This window comes from Miniopterus natalensis, chromosome 1, assembly GCF_054644295.1.
Source record: "Miniopterus natalensis isolate mMinNat1 chromosome 1, mMinNat1.hap1, whole genome shotgun sequence".
Taxonomy (NCBI): Eukaryota; Metazoa; Chordata; class Mammalia; order Chiroptera; family Miniopteridae; genus Miniopterus; species Miniopterus natalensis.
The window spans coordinates 11,623,460-11,637,847 of record NC_142081.1 but is presented as its reverse complement, the minus strand read 5'-3'; the positions used below and the strand labels follow the sequence as shown (position 1 = coordinate 11,637,847).

At 41.5% G+C, this 14,388-nt stretch overlaps 1 protein-coding gene across 1 annotated transcript; it reads left to right on the top strand.

Moving 5' to 3' along the window:
- Positions 1-10,759: 10,759 nt before the first annotated feature.
- On the top strand, positions 10,760-12,031 carry GPR65 (G protein-coupled receptor 65). Its single transcript, XM_016210119.2, has one exon. It carries the CDS (start codon positions 10,838-10,840, stop codon positions 11,837-11,839), a length of 1,002 nt encoding a protein of 333 aa, XP_016065605.2. The 5' UTR covers positions 10,760-10,837; the 3' UTR covers positions 11,840-12,031.
- The last annotated feature ends 2,357 nt before the right edge of the window (positions 12,032-14,388 follow it).

The window sequence follows — 14,388 nt, the reverse complement described above, 5'->3', positions numbered from 1 at the left end:
TATAATTTACAGACATCAAGAAATATATATCTTCTAAAAAGGGGTTTAGGATATTAACAACTCTAGTCTTTAGTTTGATAACACATCTCCACTTTAACTATCACTGTATTTAAGCATGTTCTAACTTAACCTTGAAGTCAAAAACATTTACAAATCTGAAATGAGATGCTGTATTAGCTCAAATTTTTTAAAAGGTGGAGACAAGTGAACTAATGGTTCATAATGCGTAAGGGAATTTAATTACTGATTAAAGTACCCAAAACAGACGAGAATTTGAACACAAAGGGTTTGCACCCTCCTCCTTTGGCAGGGGTTCTGTTTTCCCCCCGCACCTCACAGTCCCTTACCCAGGTGCCCATCCTGTACTCCAGTGGTTCTCAAACTTTGGAGCCTCGGAATCACTTGGAGGGCTTGTTATAACACCCATGGCTAGACTCCCACCCAAGCTTCTGACTCCCTGGGCCTGAGGTGAGACCCAGAACTGCCTTTCTCACACTTTCCCAGGTGACATTGATGCTACTGCTCCAAGAACCACACTTGGAGAACTGATTCAAATGGATCCTGGGGAACTTTCCCACCCTGTAGCTGCCAATCAAGATTTTACCTGACAACTTGGTGTTTTACCCCTCCCAGGAATATTTGTATCTTTAGAAAGGAAGCCTGAAGGCAAAACTTTTCAAGACCCAAAAGAAAGATTTTTCTAATAGTTAAATTTTAGGCGCTTGACTAGGAATGAGAAAAATATTCTTGCTCAGTGGTCCCATCAAACGGCTCAGCAAATGTCTGTTGAATAACACACCTTTGGTCAAATGTGTGACCCTAATCCTGTGGGTTCCAATCTCAGGACATAAGCAAGGGTACAAGCAATAGAACATTCTTTATCTCTCTGTAACTCAACTAAAACTCTGCTTCAACCCCCCAGTCTGCCAACGTGATGGAAACTTAATCACAGTCAATTCAGGGTCCAGCCTTTCCTTCCTCTGAGTTCCACATGTTTAGTGGTCATGGGCTGTCATAAAAAATACCACAGACTGGGTGATTTAAACAACAGAAATGTATTTTCTCACAGTTCTGGAGGTTGGGATGTTCAAGATCAAGATGTCGGTAAGTGTGCTTTCTTCCAAGGCCTCTCTCCTTGGGTTGCAGATGGCTGCCTTCTCTCTGTGTCCTCATTTGACCTTTCGTATGTGCTGTCCATATTGCTGTTTCTTTGTGAGTCCAAATCTCTTCTTTTTTTTAAATTTATCTTTATTGTTGAAAGAATTACAGGTGTCCCCTTTTCCCCCCCATTGACCCCTTCTACCGCGCACCCACCCCCCTCCCAGTCCTTTACCACACTATTATCTCCAGATCTCTTCTTATAAGGACACTAGTCATATTAGATTACGGCCCATGCTAACAGCTTCATTTTAACTTAATCACCTCTTTAAGTACCCTATCTTCAAATACAGTTACATTATGAGGTATTGGAGGTTAGGATTTAAACATATGAATTCTGGCAGAGGGGCAGGGGTACACAATTTAGCCCATAACACCATCAAAGATCTAGGGAATCTGCATGTTGCCAAGGCTGGAAGGCAGTAGCTCAAGCCTTGGTTCCCAGTGCTGCTGTCTGTCAATGCTGGTCTGAGATGCCCTCATTCTGGCTTTCAGTAGTTAGTCCATGCAGGACTCAGCTGAGTTGTCCATCATCAGTAGCTGCAAAGATGCTCCTATGACCCACAGGGCCACTGGAAGTACCATTAAGTGTGCCGAGGCCTTCCACCACTTCTGTGTGCCCCTGAAGGTCCTTCAGAAATCACTCTACCCCACCTATGCTGTGCTGGGCACAAGGAACTTGGTGAGGCTGTCTCAGGCCTCTCACACCAATATTCTTGAGTCTCACCACCTATCTGGACTTCACCCCGGATGTGAGACAGGTCTGCTCTCCTCCCCAGATTATGCAACTCATCTGGGGTAACTGTCACCCAAACCCCACCTCAGGACTTACTGGGGCGGGATGTAGGTATACCATTATAATTAGCTAGTTATTAATAATAGAAAAGGAGCAGAGGGGAGGCCAGACATTATAAGCATGGCCATTTGGGCAGCTTCACCAGGAAGCTGCAATTTCACACTCCCCAGGGAAGCACCAGCCCATTCCCTGCAGATCATAGGAGGAAGGGACTGGACAAGGGCAGGGATGGACGCATGTGCAATGAGTCAGTGTGACACAGGAAAAGTGCCTGTCCGTCAAGCCTGGGGAACCATGGATTGGCTGGAGTAGGCAGAGCCATTGCAGGCCCTCAAAAATTTGGGAACACATAACCCCACAGACAAAAGTGTTTGCCCTTTCTTGGTTCTTGGCTCTCTCATATTCGCCCATGTGGCTCACAGCTATGTGGACCTCACACACAATGGACTGATGAACTACCGCAGGGAACGCTAAGCTAACCTGATGCTGGACTGGACATTGCTCCAACAGGGAGTGAAAATTCTGGACACTGGCTTTGATTCTAGCCCTATTGAATACACAGCTACACTTCTCCCTTGGTCCAACAAAAGGAACCAGGACCTTGGAAACTCAGGGGTTTGATTCCACAGAAATAAAGCTTTCTACAATAACTCATCCTCCTGCGCAAGTCTCAGAAAATTCCTTTTCTCTGGATATCACAAGAAGCCCACTTCCACAAACAGCAGGTGGGGACAAGGCCCTCTCCCCACCTATAACATAAGGAGTCAGGATGCAGGGTCCCTGTCTCAGACCAGTACCTCTGAGCTCTCAGGACTACCTCTCTCCCAACCTTAAGCCCCACTTCCTTCAGGCAGAAGAAAACCTTTCTTTCTGTTCTCGAGAATAGGAAGCTTTGCTTTATCTCAAGAGATGTTCTCACAAGCATGTTGTCTCTGCCCCAGTCCTTTGCATTCTCCTGAGCTGCCTAAATCTTTTGAAACTCAAAACCTAGGAATGTCTTCACCCACACTTCACTGCCTGCTTTTCTCCCAACAAGTCCTTCTGAGAAGCAACAAATGCTTCTTTGACTAATGAAGTTGCACCGAATGGACAGTGGGCCTCACAAAGCACCCTCCTCAGCGATCCGGCTCTTGCACTGTCAGCGCCACAGAGAAGCTGGAGCTGGGCAGAGCCACATTCGCTTCCCCTTTTCCACGTGGGTGGCGCAAGTGCCCCACCACTGGCCAGTGTTTTTCGTCCATTTTGTGGCCTCAGAAGACCAGATCGATGGCATGCCAAAAATGCAATCCCCCCAAGGGAAGTATTTTGAATGATTGCCAATTGGCTTTTTCTCACCTTGGCATTTAAAATGTCACAGAGACTCAACAGCTCTCGAATTGCCAAGTCTTCATTAGGTCACCCCGTGGCCGAAAATGCAGTATTGCCAAATAACCTGGATTTAAGAAAAAAGTAAATTTATTAAAAATTATTTAATGTCTTACTGTGAAGAACTGGCAATGTTCTGGCACAGGTCAGCCACAGTTTTTCTCTTATTTAATTAAAAGTGAAAGCTTGTGTTTCTTGTGTTTTTTAACTACATCCCCTTTTTTTTTGAAGAGCAAAATACATATTTTATATGAAAAATGCCCTTTTCCCAAAAACAGAAGTATAGTCTATTTAGGTAAAATAGGAGATGCCGAGAGTCATAAAATGCCCGTGAGTAAATCCAACAGATGTGCAAAATCAAGCAAAAATGAGAACTGGAGCAAACTAAAATCATTACTTTCCTATTGTAAAGGCTTAAGGGTTTTGTTATTTATTTTCCACATACTTTAATTTTTCATTATTTTGCTAAAAATATGAAGTATTCTGAATTTTTACATTATTGTGTGCTCAATTACTTTGTGAATTCTCATGCACTTTATAAATTATGTTATTTTATTATTCTCAATGAAAGATCCTCAGAGGAAGCATAGAAAATGTTTACATTCCCGTTATATCCCGAATAACCTCAAGATTAAAAGTTATGTTTATATTACAATATTTTATATTACATCTTTTCTATCTCTGGGGAGAATTTTTTAAAAAGTACCAACAACAACCTCTAACATTGTTTTACAAAAATTGACTCAAGTTGTCCTGATTACAGTTTTTCAAATTAAATATTTCCATCTTAAATTAATTTCTGTCCATATAAAGTAACATGCTTCCCTTCATTTGTAATAAAAGTTTAAGATGCAAGGTTCAAAAGTGATGTCTCACTTTTTTATATCTGAAAAGTTCCGGGAGCTCTCATTTCACTTCATGTTAAACCACTTATAGATTAGGCGGCCACTGTCAACGTGTTCAAGCACTTACATGAGTTTTCATGATAACAATCCATGTCCTTCTCAAACAAATTTTCAAGTGTTATAAAATTGTTGACTTTTCTAAACCAGTTAGGTCAACTAGCTTTAGCCTGGTTTTATCAATCATTGCCTTCTATTCCAAGAATCAAAGGAGAAAATTGTTCTACAATACAATACGATACTACATGGCTAACCTACTCGGCCCCTTTAAGGAACAGAAGACTTGACAAAGTCGTCCACCTCGGTTAGCCCTGCTGTCACTCCTATTAAGCAGTGAGACACGCTCCGTTCACACCCAGCCCCCACCCTCCCTCTGCTGCTTTTCTCCCCAAAATGTTGACCACATCCATCTACAACACCCTATCCTGTGTCAAACCCCATGACTCACCCTCGCTTTCCGTACCTCTCTGGGGTGATTACCTACTTTTGGTCATTGTATCACGGGGATTGCCGCGTACCTTCCTCCTTCCTAGGTGATCGGCTCCCGTGGGCTGTAATCGGGTCCTAAATCTCTCCCATCGCATCCCCCCTGGTAAGGTGCGGCCTCCTCCTCGGCTTGTGATGAAATATGAGTGCAACTTCCTGTGCCCTCAGCAGTGTGGGTTTCTCTTCTTGATGCAAGCAGATTTTTCTGGCTCCTCAGCTGACAAAATCGTCACCCCAAGAAACACGGGTAAGTGTAAAATTTTTAAATGAAATGAGGTTTTTAAGTAGATAACATACTTTTGCATGATTGTTGGTGATGTTTGTCGAGGCTAAACTGTCTAAATGTGGCGATGCTGAGCATTATGAGAGACTAATCGGGACGACCCAGGGTTTCCTGTACTTTGAGCAGTGGTAAAAGGATGTCAAAATCAGCATTTACAAATAGGTAAAACTATCCATATACGAAAGAGGAATGTTTATACTGTTTCCTCTTCAGGAAGCGGTATATTGGCAAACTGACTTAAGTGGTTAGGAAGATAGCTCTATGCCAAGAAAACCCCCGGCTGTAGAGCTAGTAAGCACCGTTTCCTCATCAGGACAATGGTCTAGTGATACTTTTTATACCATCAGAACTAATGTGAAACTTGCAAATATTTCCATTATTAATAAGTACCGTTAATAATTCTTAAGAAGTGAGTATTACAGTGCCTGGCACATAGTAGAGTCTTCATAAGATTCTAGCTATTAAAATGAGAAATGAAAGCAAATGTTTCCTTCAACATCATAGGGAAACGTTTTATCTTTTGATCATTGCCCTCAATGATTTGTACTATTTTAGGAGCTGGTTAAGAACAGATACATTTTAATATGCTATGGATTATGTTCTTTTGGCAATTGGTAACAATCAAAACAAAAATAAAAAATTTACATTTCTCAGCACTGATTCTAAAAACAATTTTTCTCAAAGTTTGATTAATCAAAATAATATCTGAAAAGATGTTTGAATAATACTGATTATGTATTCATTAAAATCTCAGATTCACACAGATTAATTTAACAACTATTATCTGCAGAGCCCGTATCATACATATGTGAAATGTTACTGTACAAATTACGTTCTGAGGGCCTCTGGCTTCTCTGCTGTGTTCCGAGTAGATGGCCAAAGATGACCTCCTTTTAGGAAATGTAAGGGACAGAACAAAGGACACCTACGGATGACTGGCGTTGTCATTAAAACACTAACATTAGCCAATGTTTAGTAAACACTTACCATGTGCTAGGTACTTTGCTTCATGTGTTATGTCATTTAATCCCCACAACAACTCTACAAAGTGGGTGCTGTCTCACGGTCGTACACCTGTAAAAACTGGAATTAAGGACCTGAAGAAACACACGCAGGCACCTGTTCCCCGAGGGCTGCTGGGGGCATTTCCATCTCAGGGCCCACCCACGGCCTCTGTTGCGCCACAGAGAAGATACCCAGTATCTGCCTCATCAAACCATTCCGTCTTGCGGTTGTTTCAATCAAGACAGGAAATGTTTTTACACAGAAAGACATTTTTTTCTTTAAGAACTTTATAAGTCATCCTAAGGTCATTCTTTCCATTTTACTCATCTTATCTATTTATTGATTAACACGGATAAAGGAAGAAGGGTCCCCCATTGATCCATCACCCAGCTCTCAGGTCTGGTCCTGAGGAAGGATGTTTTACAGTTCAGGGCTTCTCCCAGACACACAAGCCTGGTGATGGACACACAGCTCAGGGCTTCTCCCAGACACACAAGCCTGGTGATGGACACACAGCTCAGGGCTTCTCCCAGACACACAAGCCTGGTGATGGACACACAGCTCAGGGCTTCTCCCACACACACAAGCCTGGTGATGGACACACAGCTCAGGGCTTCTCCCACACACAAGCCTGGTGATGGACACACAGCTCAGGGCTTCTCCCACACACAAGCCTGGTGATGGACACACAGCTCAGGGCTTCTCCCCCACACAAGCCTGGTGATGGACACACAGCTCAGGGCTTCTCCCACACACACAAGCCTGGTGATGGACACACAGCTCAGGGCTTCTCCGCCCCACACAAGCCTGGTGATGGACATGATGTCATGGACCCATCAGAGTTCTCTCCTCAGTAGCTTCTTCAGTCCTTCATGCATCTTGGACATTTTTCTAGTGTCATTTCCTTTTTCACTTACATTCTTTCTTTAATAAGGATTTTGGGAGCAAGTTTTCTCAGTGGTAGTTTATCTGAAAATGTCTTTATTTTTGCTTTTGAAATTTAGTTCTGTGGGTACACAATTATAGGATGACATATTTTTTTTTTTTTAGCGATTTGGAACTATCAGTCGTCTGTCTTCTGGTTTCTGTTATTACTGTTGTTGAGAAGTCCTTTGTCAGTCTAAATTTCACCCTTTGCAGCTAGTCCATCTTTTCTTTCTGGCTCTTTTTTTTTCTTAGCTTTAGCTGACCTGCAGCTTGATGGCAATGTGTCCAAATGCAGATTTCCATCTTCGTTTGTTTTTTAATCCCAGTTGGGATTCACAGGGCTTCATGAACTTGAGGATCCATGCCCTTCAGCAGTTCTAGACAGCTGTCTGTCACACTTGCTTTGTGTTAGGTGCCTATTTGTCTATTAATTTTATCTCTAAAGCTTTTGTGGGTCTAGTACTCTTTCCCATTTTTGCTGAATTTCACACATAGTGGCTAATTTCTCTCTCTCTGTGGGTGTGGGCATGGGTGTATGTGTGTGTTAATGAGTTCATATTTGTTGGAAGTCTATCTGTGAGTTTTCTTCGAGGGAGGATTTGTATTTGCTCCTTCCCAGTACCTGGAATATTTATTTTTGGTGTATTGATTTTCATATTATTTAAATTACTTATTGTTTTGTTTTGTTTCTGTGAATTGCTTTTTATATGTGAGGAAAGAAGTTAAGCCACATCCTTAAGGCACGAGCCTGTATGCTCCACTCGCAGGTGAAACAGATACTGGTCATCAAGCACCTTTACATCCATCTCACACAGCCTTTTGATTCCACTTTTTAGCTTTTTTAATTGCAATTAACATACATACAGAAGAATTCACATATCCTAAGTGTACAGCTTGTGAATTTTTACAAGCAGAATTTGGTCATGGAGTAAGTGGTCTTATCAAGAAACAGAACCTTACAATTTCTCAGAAATCCCAAAGTGCCCTCTTCCAGTCATTACCCAGCCCCTTCCAAAGGTAACCACATAACCACTACCTGACTTCTCTCTCTCAGCTTTGTTGAAAAGAAAGAGAAATGTACAATAGATAGGGAGATGGGTAGGTAGAAAGATGATAGATCTCACAATAAGTCTTTACATTTTCTTCATTATCATATTATGAATAGTGAAAGATAATTTCAACTTTAAAACAATTCACAGGGGATTTCTAAACTAAACAATAGACTTTAAAATTCAGCCTCATGACCCTGAGAACTGGGAGATTGTTTTTTCTTGGTGTGGCACCAGGATATTTGCTCCTCCTTTCAGCCGTCTATTTCTAAAATCGAGCGCAGGATAAAAACAAAATCTCATTTAAGTAAAATTCTGGCATTATCCATTATAACTTGTTGAAAAGAAACACTTTTAATTTTAACCTTTCAAAGAAAACATGGTGACAGATATATGAAAACATAGCAACACATTTTTCACTGAGTTTGAGGACATGATGTGAGATGATTTTTACAAGTTTGTTTGAAGGCCATGTAGTCTCATAGAGAACACAAAAGTGATGTCTTCTGGAAAACGTGGGGTTATTTTATATCTAATTTGCAGAAATGATTATTTATGGCATGTTCTTTAATTAGAACTGATACAGCTACAAGACTTGTGCTAATCTATTGGTGCTATTTAGATGGAAAATAGAAAGTTTTCTCTTCCTTCTCAACAAAGCCAGTCTGCATTGTTGCAAAAGTCCCTCAGATTGCTAAGATATTTTTGTACAAAAAGCAAAAGACGAAATAGCTAAGAGTCTCTAGCATTACAATCTAGGATTGTGGCTGAGTTCTACCAAAGATTAGATATGTCATTTGGGGTTAACTGCATAATATGTGGCTCAAGTCTTTATCCGTAACGTAAGGTTATAGTAAATAGCTCAGGGTTGTAGTGAAACATAAAGTACAAGTATGCATGCCATTTAGTACAGTGCCCAGAACATCAGCCCTCATACACTGACTTCTGGCAGCTTAGAATAACTTTATTGTTTTTTTTAATCAGATAGTGTCCACTGTTTTGAGCCTGCCTTTTTCTATCAAGTCTGCATTATGCTTCCGAATTTCAACCATGTTACTGCATGCTTGTAGCAATCATTTGTTCATTTTCATTGATGTATGGATTTCAATAAGCAACTTACTTACCTATTGTACTGCTAATGAGTATTCCAGTTGGGGGAGATTACAGATGGTACTACTGTGAACATGGTCATCCCACCATGTCTTTTGGTAATCATATGCATGTATTTCTGTTGAGCATGCACCTAGAAGTGGAGTTGCTGGGCCATATGGTATCCACAAGTGCCAGTTTTCCAACCAAGGTACACCCGTTGATGTAAAGGACTGTTTTTCATTCTAGTCGTATTTTTAGGTGTGGTAAAACTGGGAGGTTTCAGTTCTCCATTTTGTTTTAAGCGTGACATGTTTAGACTATGTACTCTGGATATTGATTACTCCACTGTCAGAATCCTTGTGCCTTGCGGTGACAGGTCTCTTTTGGGCTAGGGCTCAATGACACTTAGAAGGGGGTGGTTTGAATGTTATCTAGGCCTCACTGCACACAGGAAAAAGGCGAATCTTCTTTCTCTTGCCTATTGACTCTGCAAAGCTTTCTGTGAATGTCCCAATCAGATAAATCATTGAGAGCACCAAGGGGCCTCACTAGAAAGGAAGGTAGACAGAAGCATTTCTCTACCCCACCCACTGTGGAGAGATTGGATTCTCTATTCCTATGTGAACTGTAACGTCAAACCTTTACATATAACGTCAAACCTTTACATATAAAAAAACCCACTAACCTGATAAACACTAAACTGATGATCACACGATTTTAACCAGAACTGAGAACATTCTGCCCCTATTTCACAAAGCTATCTGAAAGATAAAATGAGTTGACCCACAAAGGAAGCAAAGGAAAAACAGGAGAGATAGTGTTATCTAATTCTAGATGGAGGTTCAGTAAGCTGCCATAGTTTAAAATACTTTACCAAGTTTCTGGTGACAGTATTTTATTGGCTAATAAGCTGATTTTGAAAATGCCTTATACTTAGAATGCATATGAAACTGAAAATTTGAAATCATACAACTGTATAGGTTAGCATACACTCAAATGCCTTTCCTGACTACAAACGAATCTATGAATTTGCCTTTTTCTTTATTAGCTCTTAAAATGATTCTTCAACTTGAATTTTGTGTTCTTAGATCATGTCCAGTGAGAAATGTAATTTCCCCCGAATCTAGCATTCCTTGGATAATTCTTATTTGCAGTAGGTAAAATATGTCAGCTTGATTTCATTTATTGAAGTCAATTAGATCTTTTTCCCTTTATAAATAGCTTTATTATAGTTTAATGTATTTTTATATCTCTAATAAATGAAATAAAAGAAGATTGTTTCAAAATCATGATGTATCTTTTAAACATCTAAATTATTCTCCTTCATCTTTATTACAGAAACAAAGACATTTTAAAAAGAGATGGCAATCTCTGTGAAAATAGAGTTGTGTGTATCTGTGTCTGCACCAATCTCCTGAGTTTCACGGCAGAAAACAAACTGGGGACCACACCCTCTGAAGGACTGATCCTTGAAGGTTCTTCCTCAGCATCCTGTGATGATAAACACACGGACGTCTGCTCATCGGAATCGACTGGCCACGCGAGCTAACGGCCAGGGGCCTGGATTCTGACCTCCTTCCGTCGCCATCTGTGTGAAAAGTGATCCACGTCCATTCTTTAAAGGCATTAATGGGTTAATCAGAACTTTTGGCAGGAAAATTGAAGAACCTTCATAAAAGAGAGTTAGATGTTGAGGACAAACGGAACGAGGCGAGACTCGCTCTGCTGTTGAGCCCCTAAGATCCGATGCACCTGCCGGGTTAGTAAGAAGACAATGAACAACACGTGTATCGATGAGCAGCACGACCTGGACCACTATTTGTTCCCGATTGTTTACATCTTCGTGGTGCTGGTCAGCATTCCCGCCAACATCGGGTCTCTCTGTGTGTCTTTCCTGCAAGCAAAGAGAGAGAACGAGCTGGGGATTTATCTCTTCAGCCTGTCGCTGTCGGACCTGCTGTACGCGCTCACCCTCCCCCTGTGGATCGATTACACTTGGAACCGCGACAACTGGACCTTCTCGGCCGCCTTGTGCAAGGGCTGTGCTTTCTTCATGCACGTGAACTTCTACAGCAGCACGGCCTTCCTCACCTGCATCGCCGTGGACCGGTACCTGGCCGTGGTCTACCCGCTCAAGTTTTTTTTCCTCAGGACAAGAAGGTTCGCCTTCATGGTCAGCCTGTCCATCTGGGTGGCGGAATCCATCTTCAACGCTATCATTCTGTTTGAAGACGAGACGTCCACGGAATATTGCAACGCCAAGAAGTCCAATTTTACCCTGTGCTACGACAAGTACCCTCTGGAGACGTGGCAAATTAAGTTCAACCTGTTTCGGACGTGCACGGGCTACGCCATACCTTTGGCGGTCATGCTGATCTGCAACCAGAAAGTTTACCAGGCGGTGCGGCGTAACCAGGCCACGGAGAGCGGCGAGAAGAAAAGGATCGTGAAGCTGCTTGCGGGCATCACGCTGACCTTCGTCCTGTGCTTCACCCCCTTCCACCTGATGCTGCTGCTCCGCAGCATTTTAGACCCGATCCTCGACCACAGGTACGGGAAACACACTTACAAAATGTACAGAATCACGGTTGCGCTGACGAGTTTAAACTGCGTTGCCGATCCCATCCTGTACTGTTTTGTAACCGAAGCAGGAAGATCTGACATGTGGACTATATTCAAAATCTGCACTGGCAAGCTTCATAGATCACAGAGACAAAGAAAAAGCATACTTTCTATGTCTACGAAAGATACCGTGGAGTTAGACACCCTGGAATAGAACCAAGGAATTTTTTTTTAAGTACATAATATTATAGCGTCGAGGTTACAGTTTTGAAAAGGAAACCTAGCATGGGAGGGAATTAAGTTATCCAGTTCAACGAATATTTTAATATCCTCTCCAATGAAAATATTTTATAAGTGCACTGTACAGCTCTCTGACTTTTCTTAAATGAATATTAAACAAAATTTAGTATTTTCCTAATGACTCGGGATCCTTATTGTCGATGGTAATTGTTTTTGTATCTGTGCTATATGAACAGGTTAGTAAGACATGCAGGACTGTGTGTCTTTAATTTGGTGACCTTTATGTCTGGTTTTTATGATTTTTCTCACTTTCTGTAGATTTCAGGCCTCCAGCTATAACTTCTCCCAACTGTACATACTTGTCTCCAACAACCCCTACTACAAAATACTGCTCCTAATCGTCTCCCTTAGTACTGAGTATTTATTGAACCCACTCTGTGTACTCATGTTCCAGGAAAGTGTCCCATGACTGTGTGTACATAAGAGTACTCCTTGCCTGGAGGCCATGTGTGCATTCTCTATTCTTTGCATTTTCCTGGTCATAAAGTTTTTAGAGAATTAATAAATTGTGTCAGGGCACTCAGAGAAACACAGATGCTGAAAAACTGAAGATATTCCACTAAAATGAAGAGTAACTAAAATGGGCCCTGGCCGGGTAGCTCAGTTGTTTAGAGCATCATCTGATGCTCCGAGGTTTCGGGTTCGATCCCCATTAGGGCACATGCAAGAATCAACCAATGAATGCATAAATAAGTGGAACAACAAATCAGTGTTTCTCTCACACACAAATCAATTAAAAAATAGAGTAGCTAAAATAATTTAGGCTGTTTGATTAATTATTGATAAATTATTGTTAGCTTGTGAGTTGAATACGTGTAAAAGTGTTGTCTTGTCCAAGGTCACAAGACTTCCCAAGAATCCTGACTTCCCTCCAGGGTTGCTTTGCCCCTTTTCTTTATTTATTTACTTTTAAATATTTCTACTATTTCTTTTTTAGGCATGCTATAGACATATGCATAAAGAGCATTCAGGATAGTCACTGAAGTTTTGGTCATGAAGAGAGTAAAAGGAGAGTTGGTTCATTAATACCTCTGGGAATATGACATATCATATAGACCTTAATCAAACTGTTACAGAGAACTGATTAAGATTTTCTCTCAGCCCTGGGTGGGTGCCTCAGTTGGTTGGAGCATAGTCCCATTTACCGAAAGGTTGTGGGTTCAATTACCGGTCAGGGCACACGCCTAGGTTACAGGTTCAATCCCTGGTCGGGGCACATATGGGAGGCGGCCGATTGATGTTTCTCTTGCGCATCGATCTCTCTTTCTCTCTCTTTTCCTCTCTCTAAATCAATGGGAACATATCCTTGGGTGAAGATTTTTTTAAAAAAGATTTTATCTCAGTTATATGAAGAGACATAGCAAATACATGTGTGGCACCTTTAATAAGAATGTTCTACCTAATGTTTAACAGTAAAACTAGTGACTTAGGATGTTGTGAGATGAGTTTCAAAGTTTACCAGGCTGCTGAAGCCTCTGAGCACCCTGTCCCTCCTATCAGAGCAGGGCCAATCCCAGGAAATCCATGCTGGGAGGGTGCTCAGACGGCTTAGAGCACAGCCTCTAGGCCTGATCCAAAATCATCTACACTCCCAAAATTGGGAAGTGAATCCTTTAGTTCTGAAAGGCTTTTTAGGCTCTTGATTAAAATTCTCTATTAAACTGCAAGAGTTCTGGAAGGAATGAGACCTTGCAGCTTTCATCACCTGGCACCTTGTTGTCAGAAGACCTATGTTGGAACACTACCGATCCACTTGCTTTTCACAAGTAGATGTAAAAACGCTTTGTAAATTTTGATGAGATTTCTTAATGTTCATTATTATTCTTCTCATCTTGATCAGGATCAGTGGATGGCTACCCAAGAGACAGGGAAGTCCCTGGAGGAATTGTGGGCTGGAGGGAGCTGGCTCTAGCACGCACTGCTCTCGTTACTTCCTCCAGGTGGTTAAATACATCCACTAAGGTGCCTTACGGGCCTTATCATTCCTGGGCCTGTGGGACAGCCTCAATATGCCTGCTCGTAGGAGTTCACAATTCCAAGGAGATAGGCTCAGGGCACTATCATAAAGGCACAGGTAAATATCTGTTTTTAACTTGTTTAATTTTTTTTTATTTTTTTTTTCTTATTAAGAATGTTTTCTTTAACTGAACGAACTCAATTAGACCTCTGGGTAGGAGAAGGGACTGAGTACAGATATTTAAAACCTCCATGTTCCCTACCTAGTCTGGGGAAGCTTCGTGGGTGAAGAACTTGAAACCCATCCAAGGCAACCACCTCCTCCGGCTCATCTCACACGGCATCACCTCCCCAGGAGCATCCCCAACAAATCTGCCTCCCCAACCTCACTTATTCTTTTTTCTCTTTTCAATTTAAGCTAGAAGCTCCTATCCAAGACCTTATATTTCTATTCTTTTATGCCATGATCAAATAAACAATTATTCACCCATTGCCTCTGTTGACCTT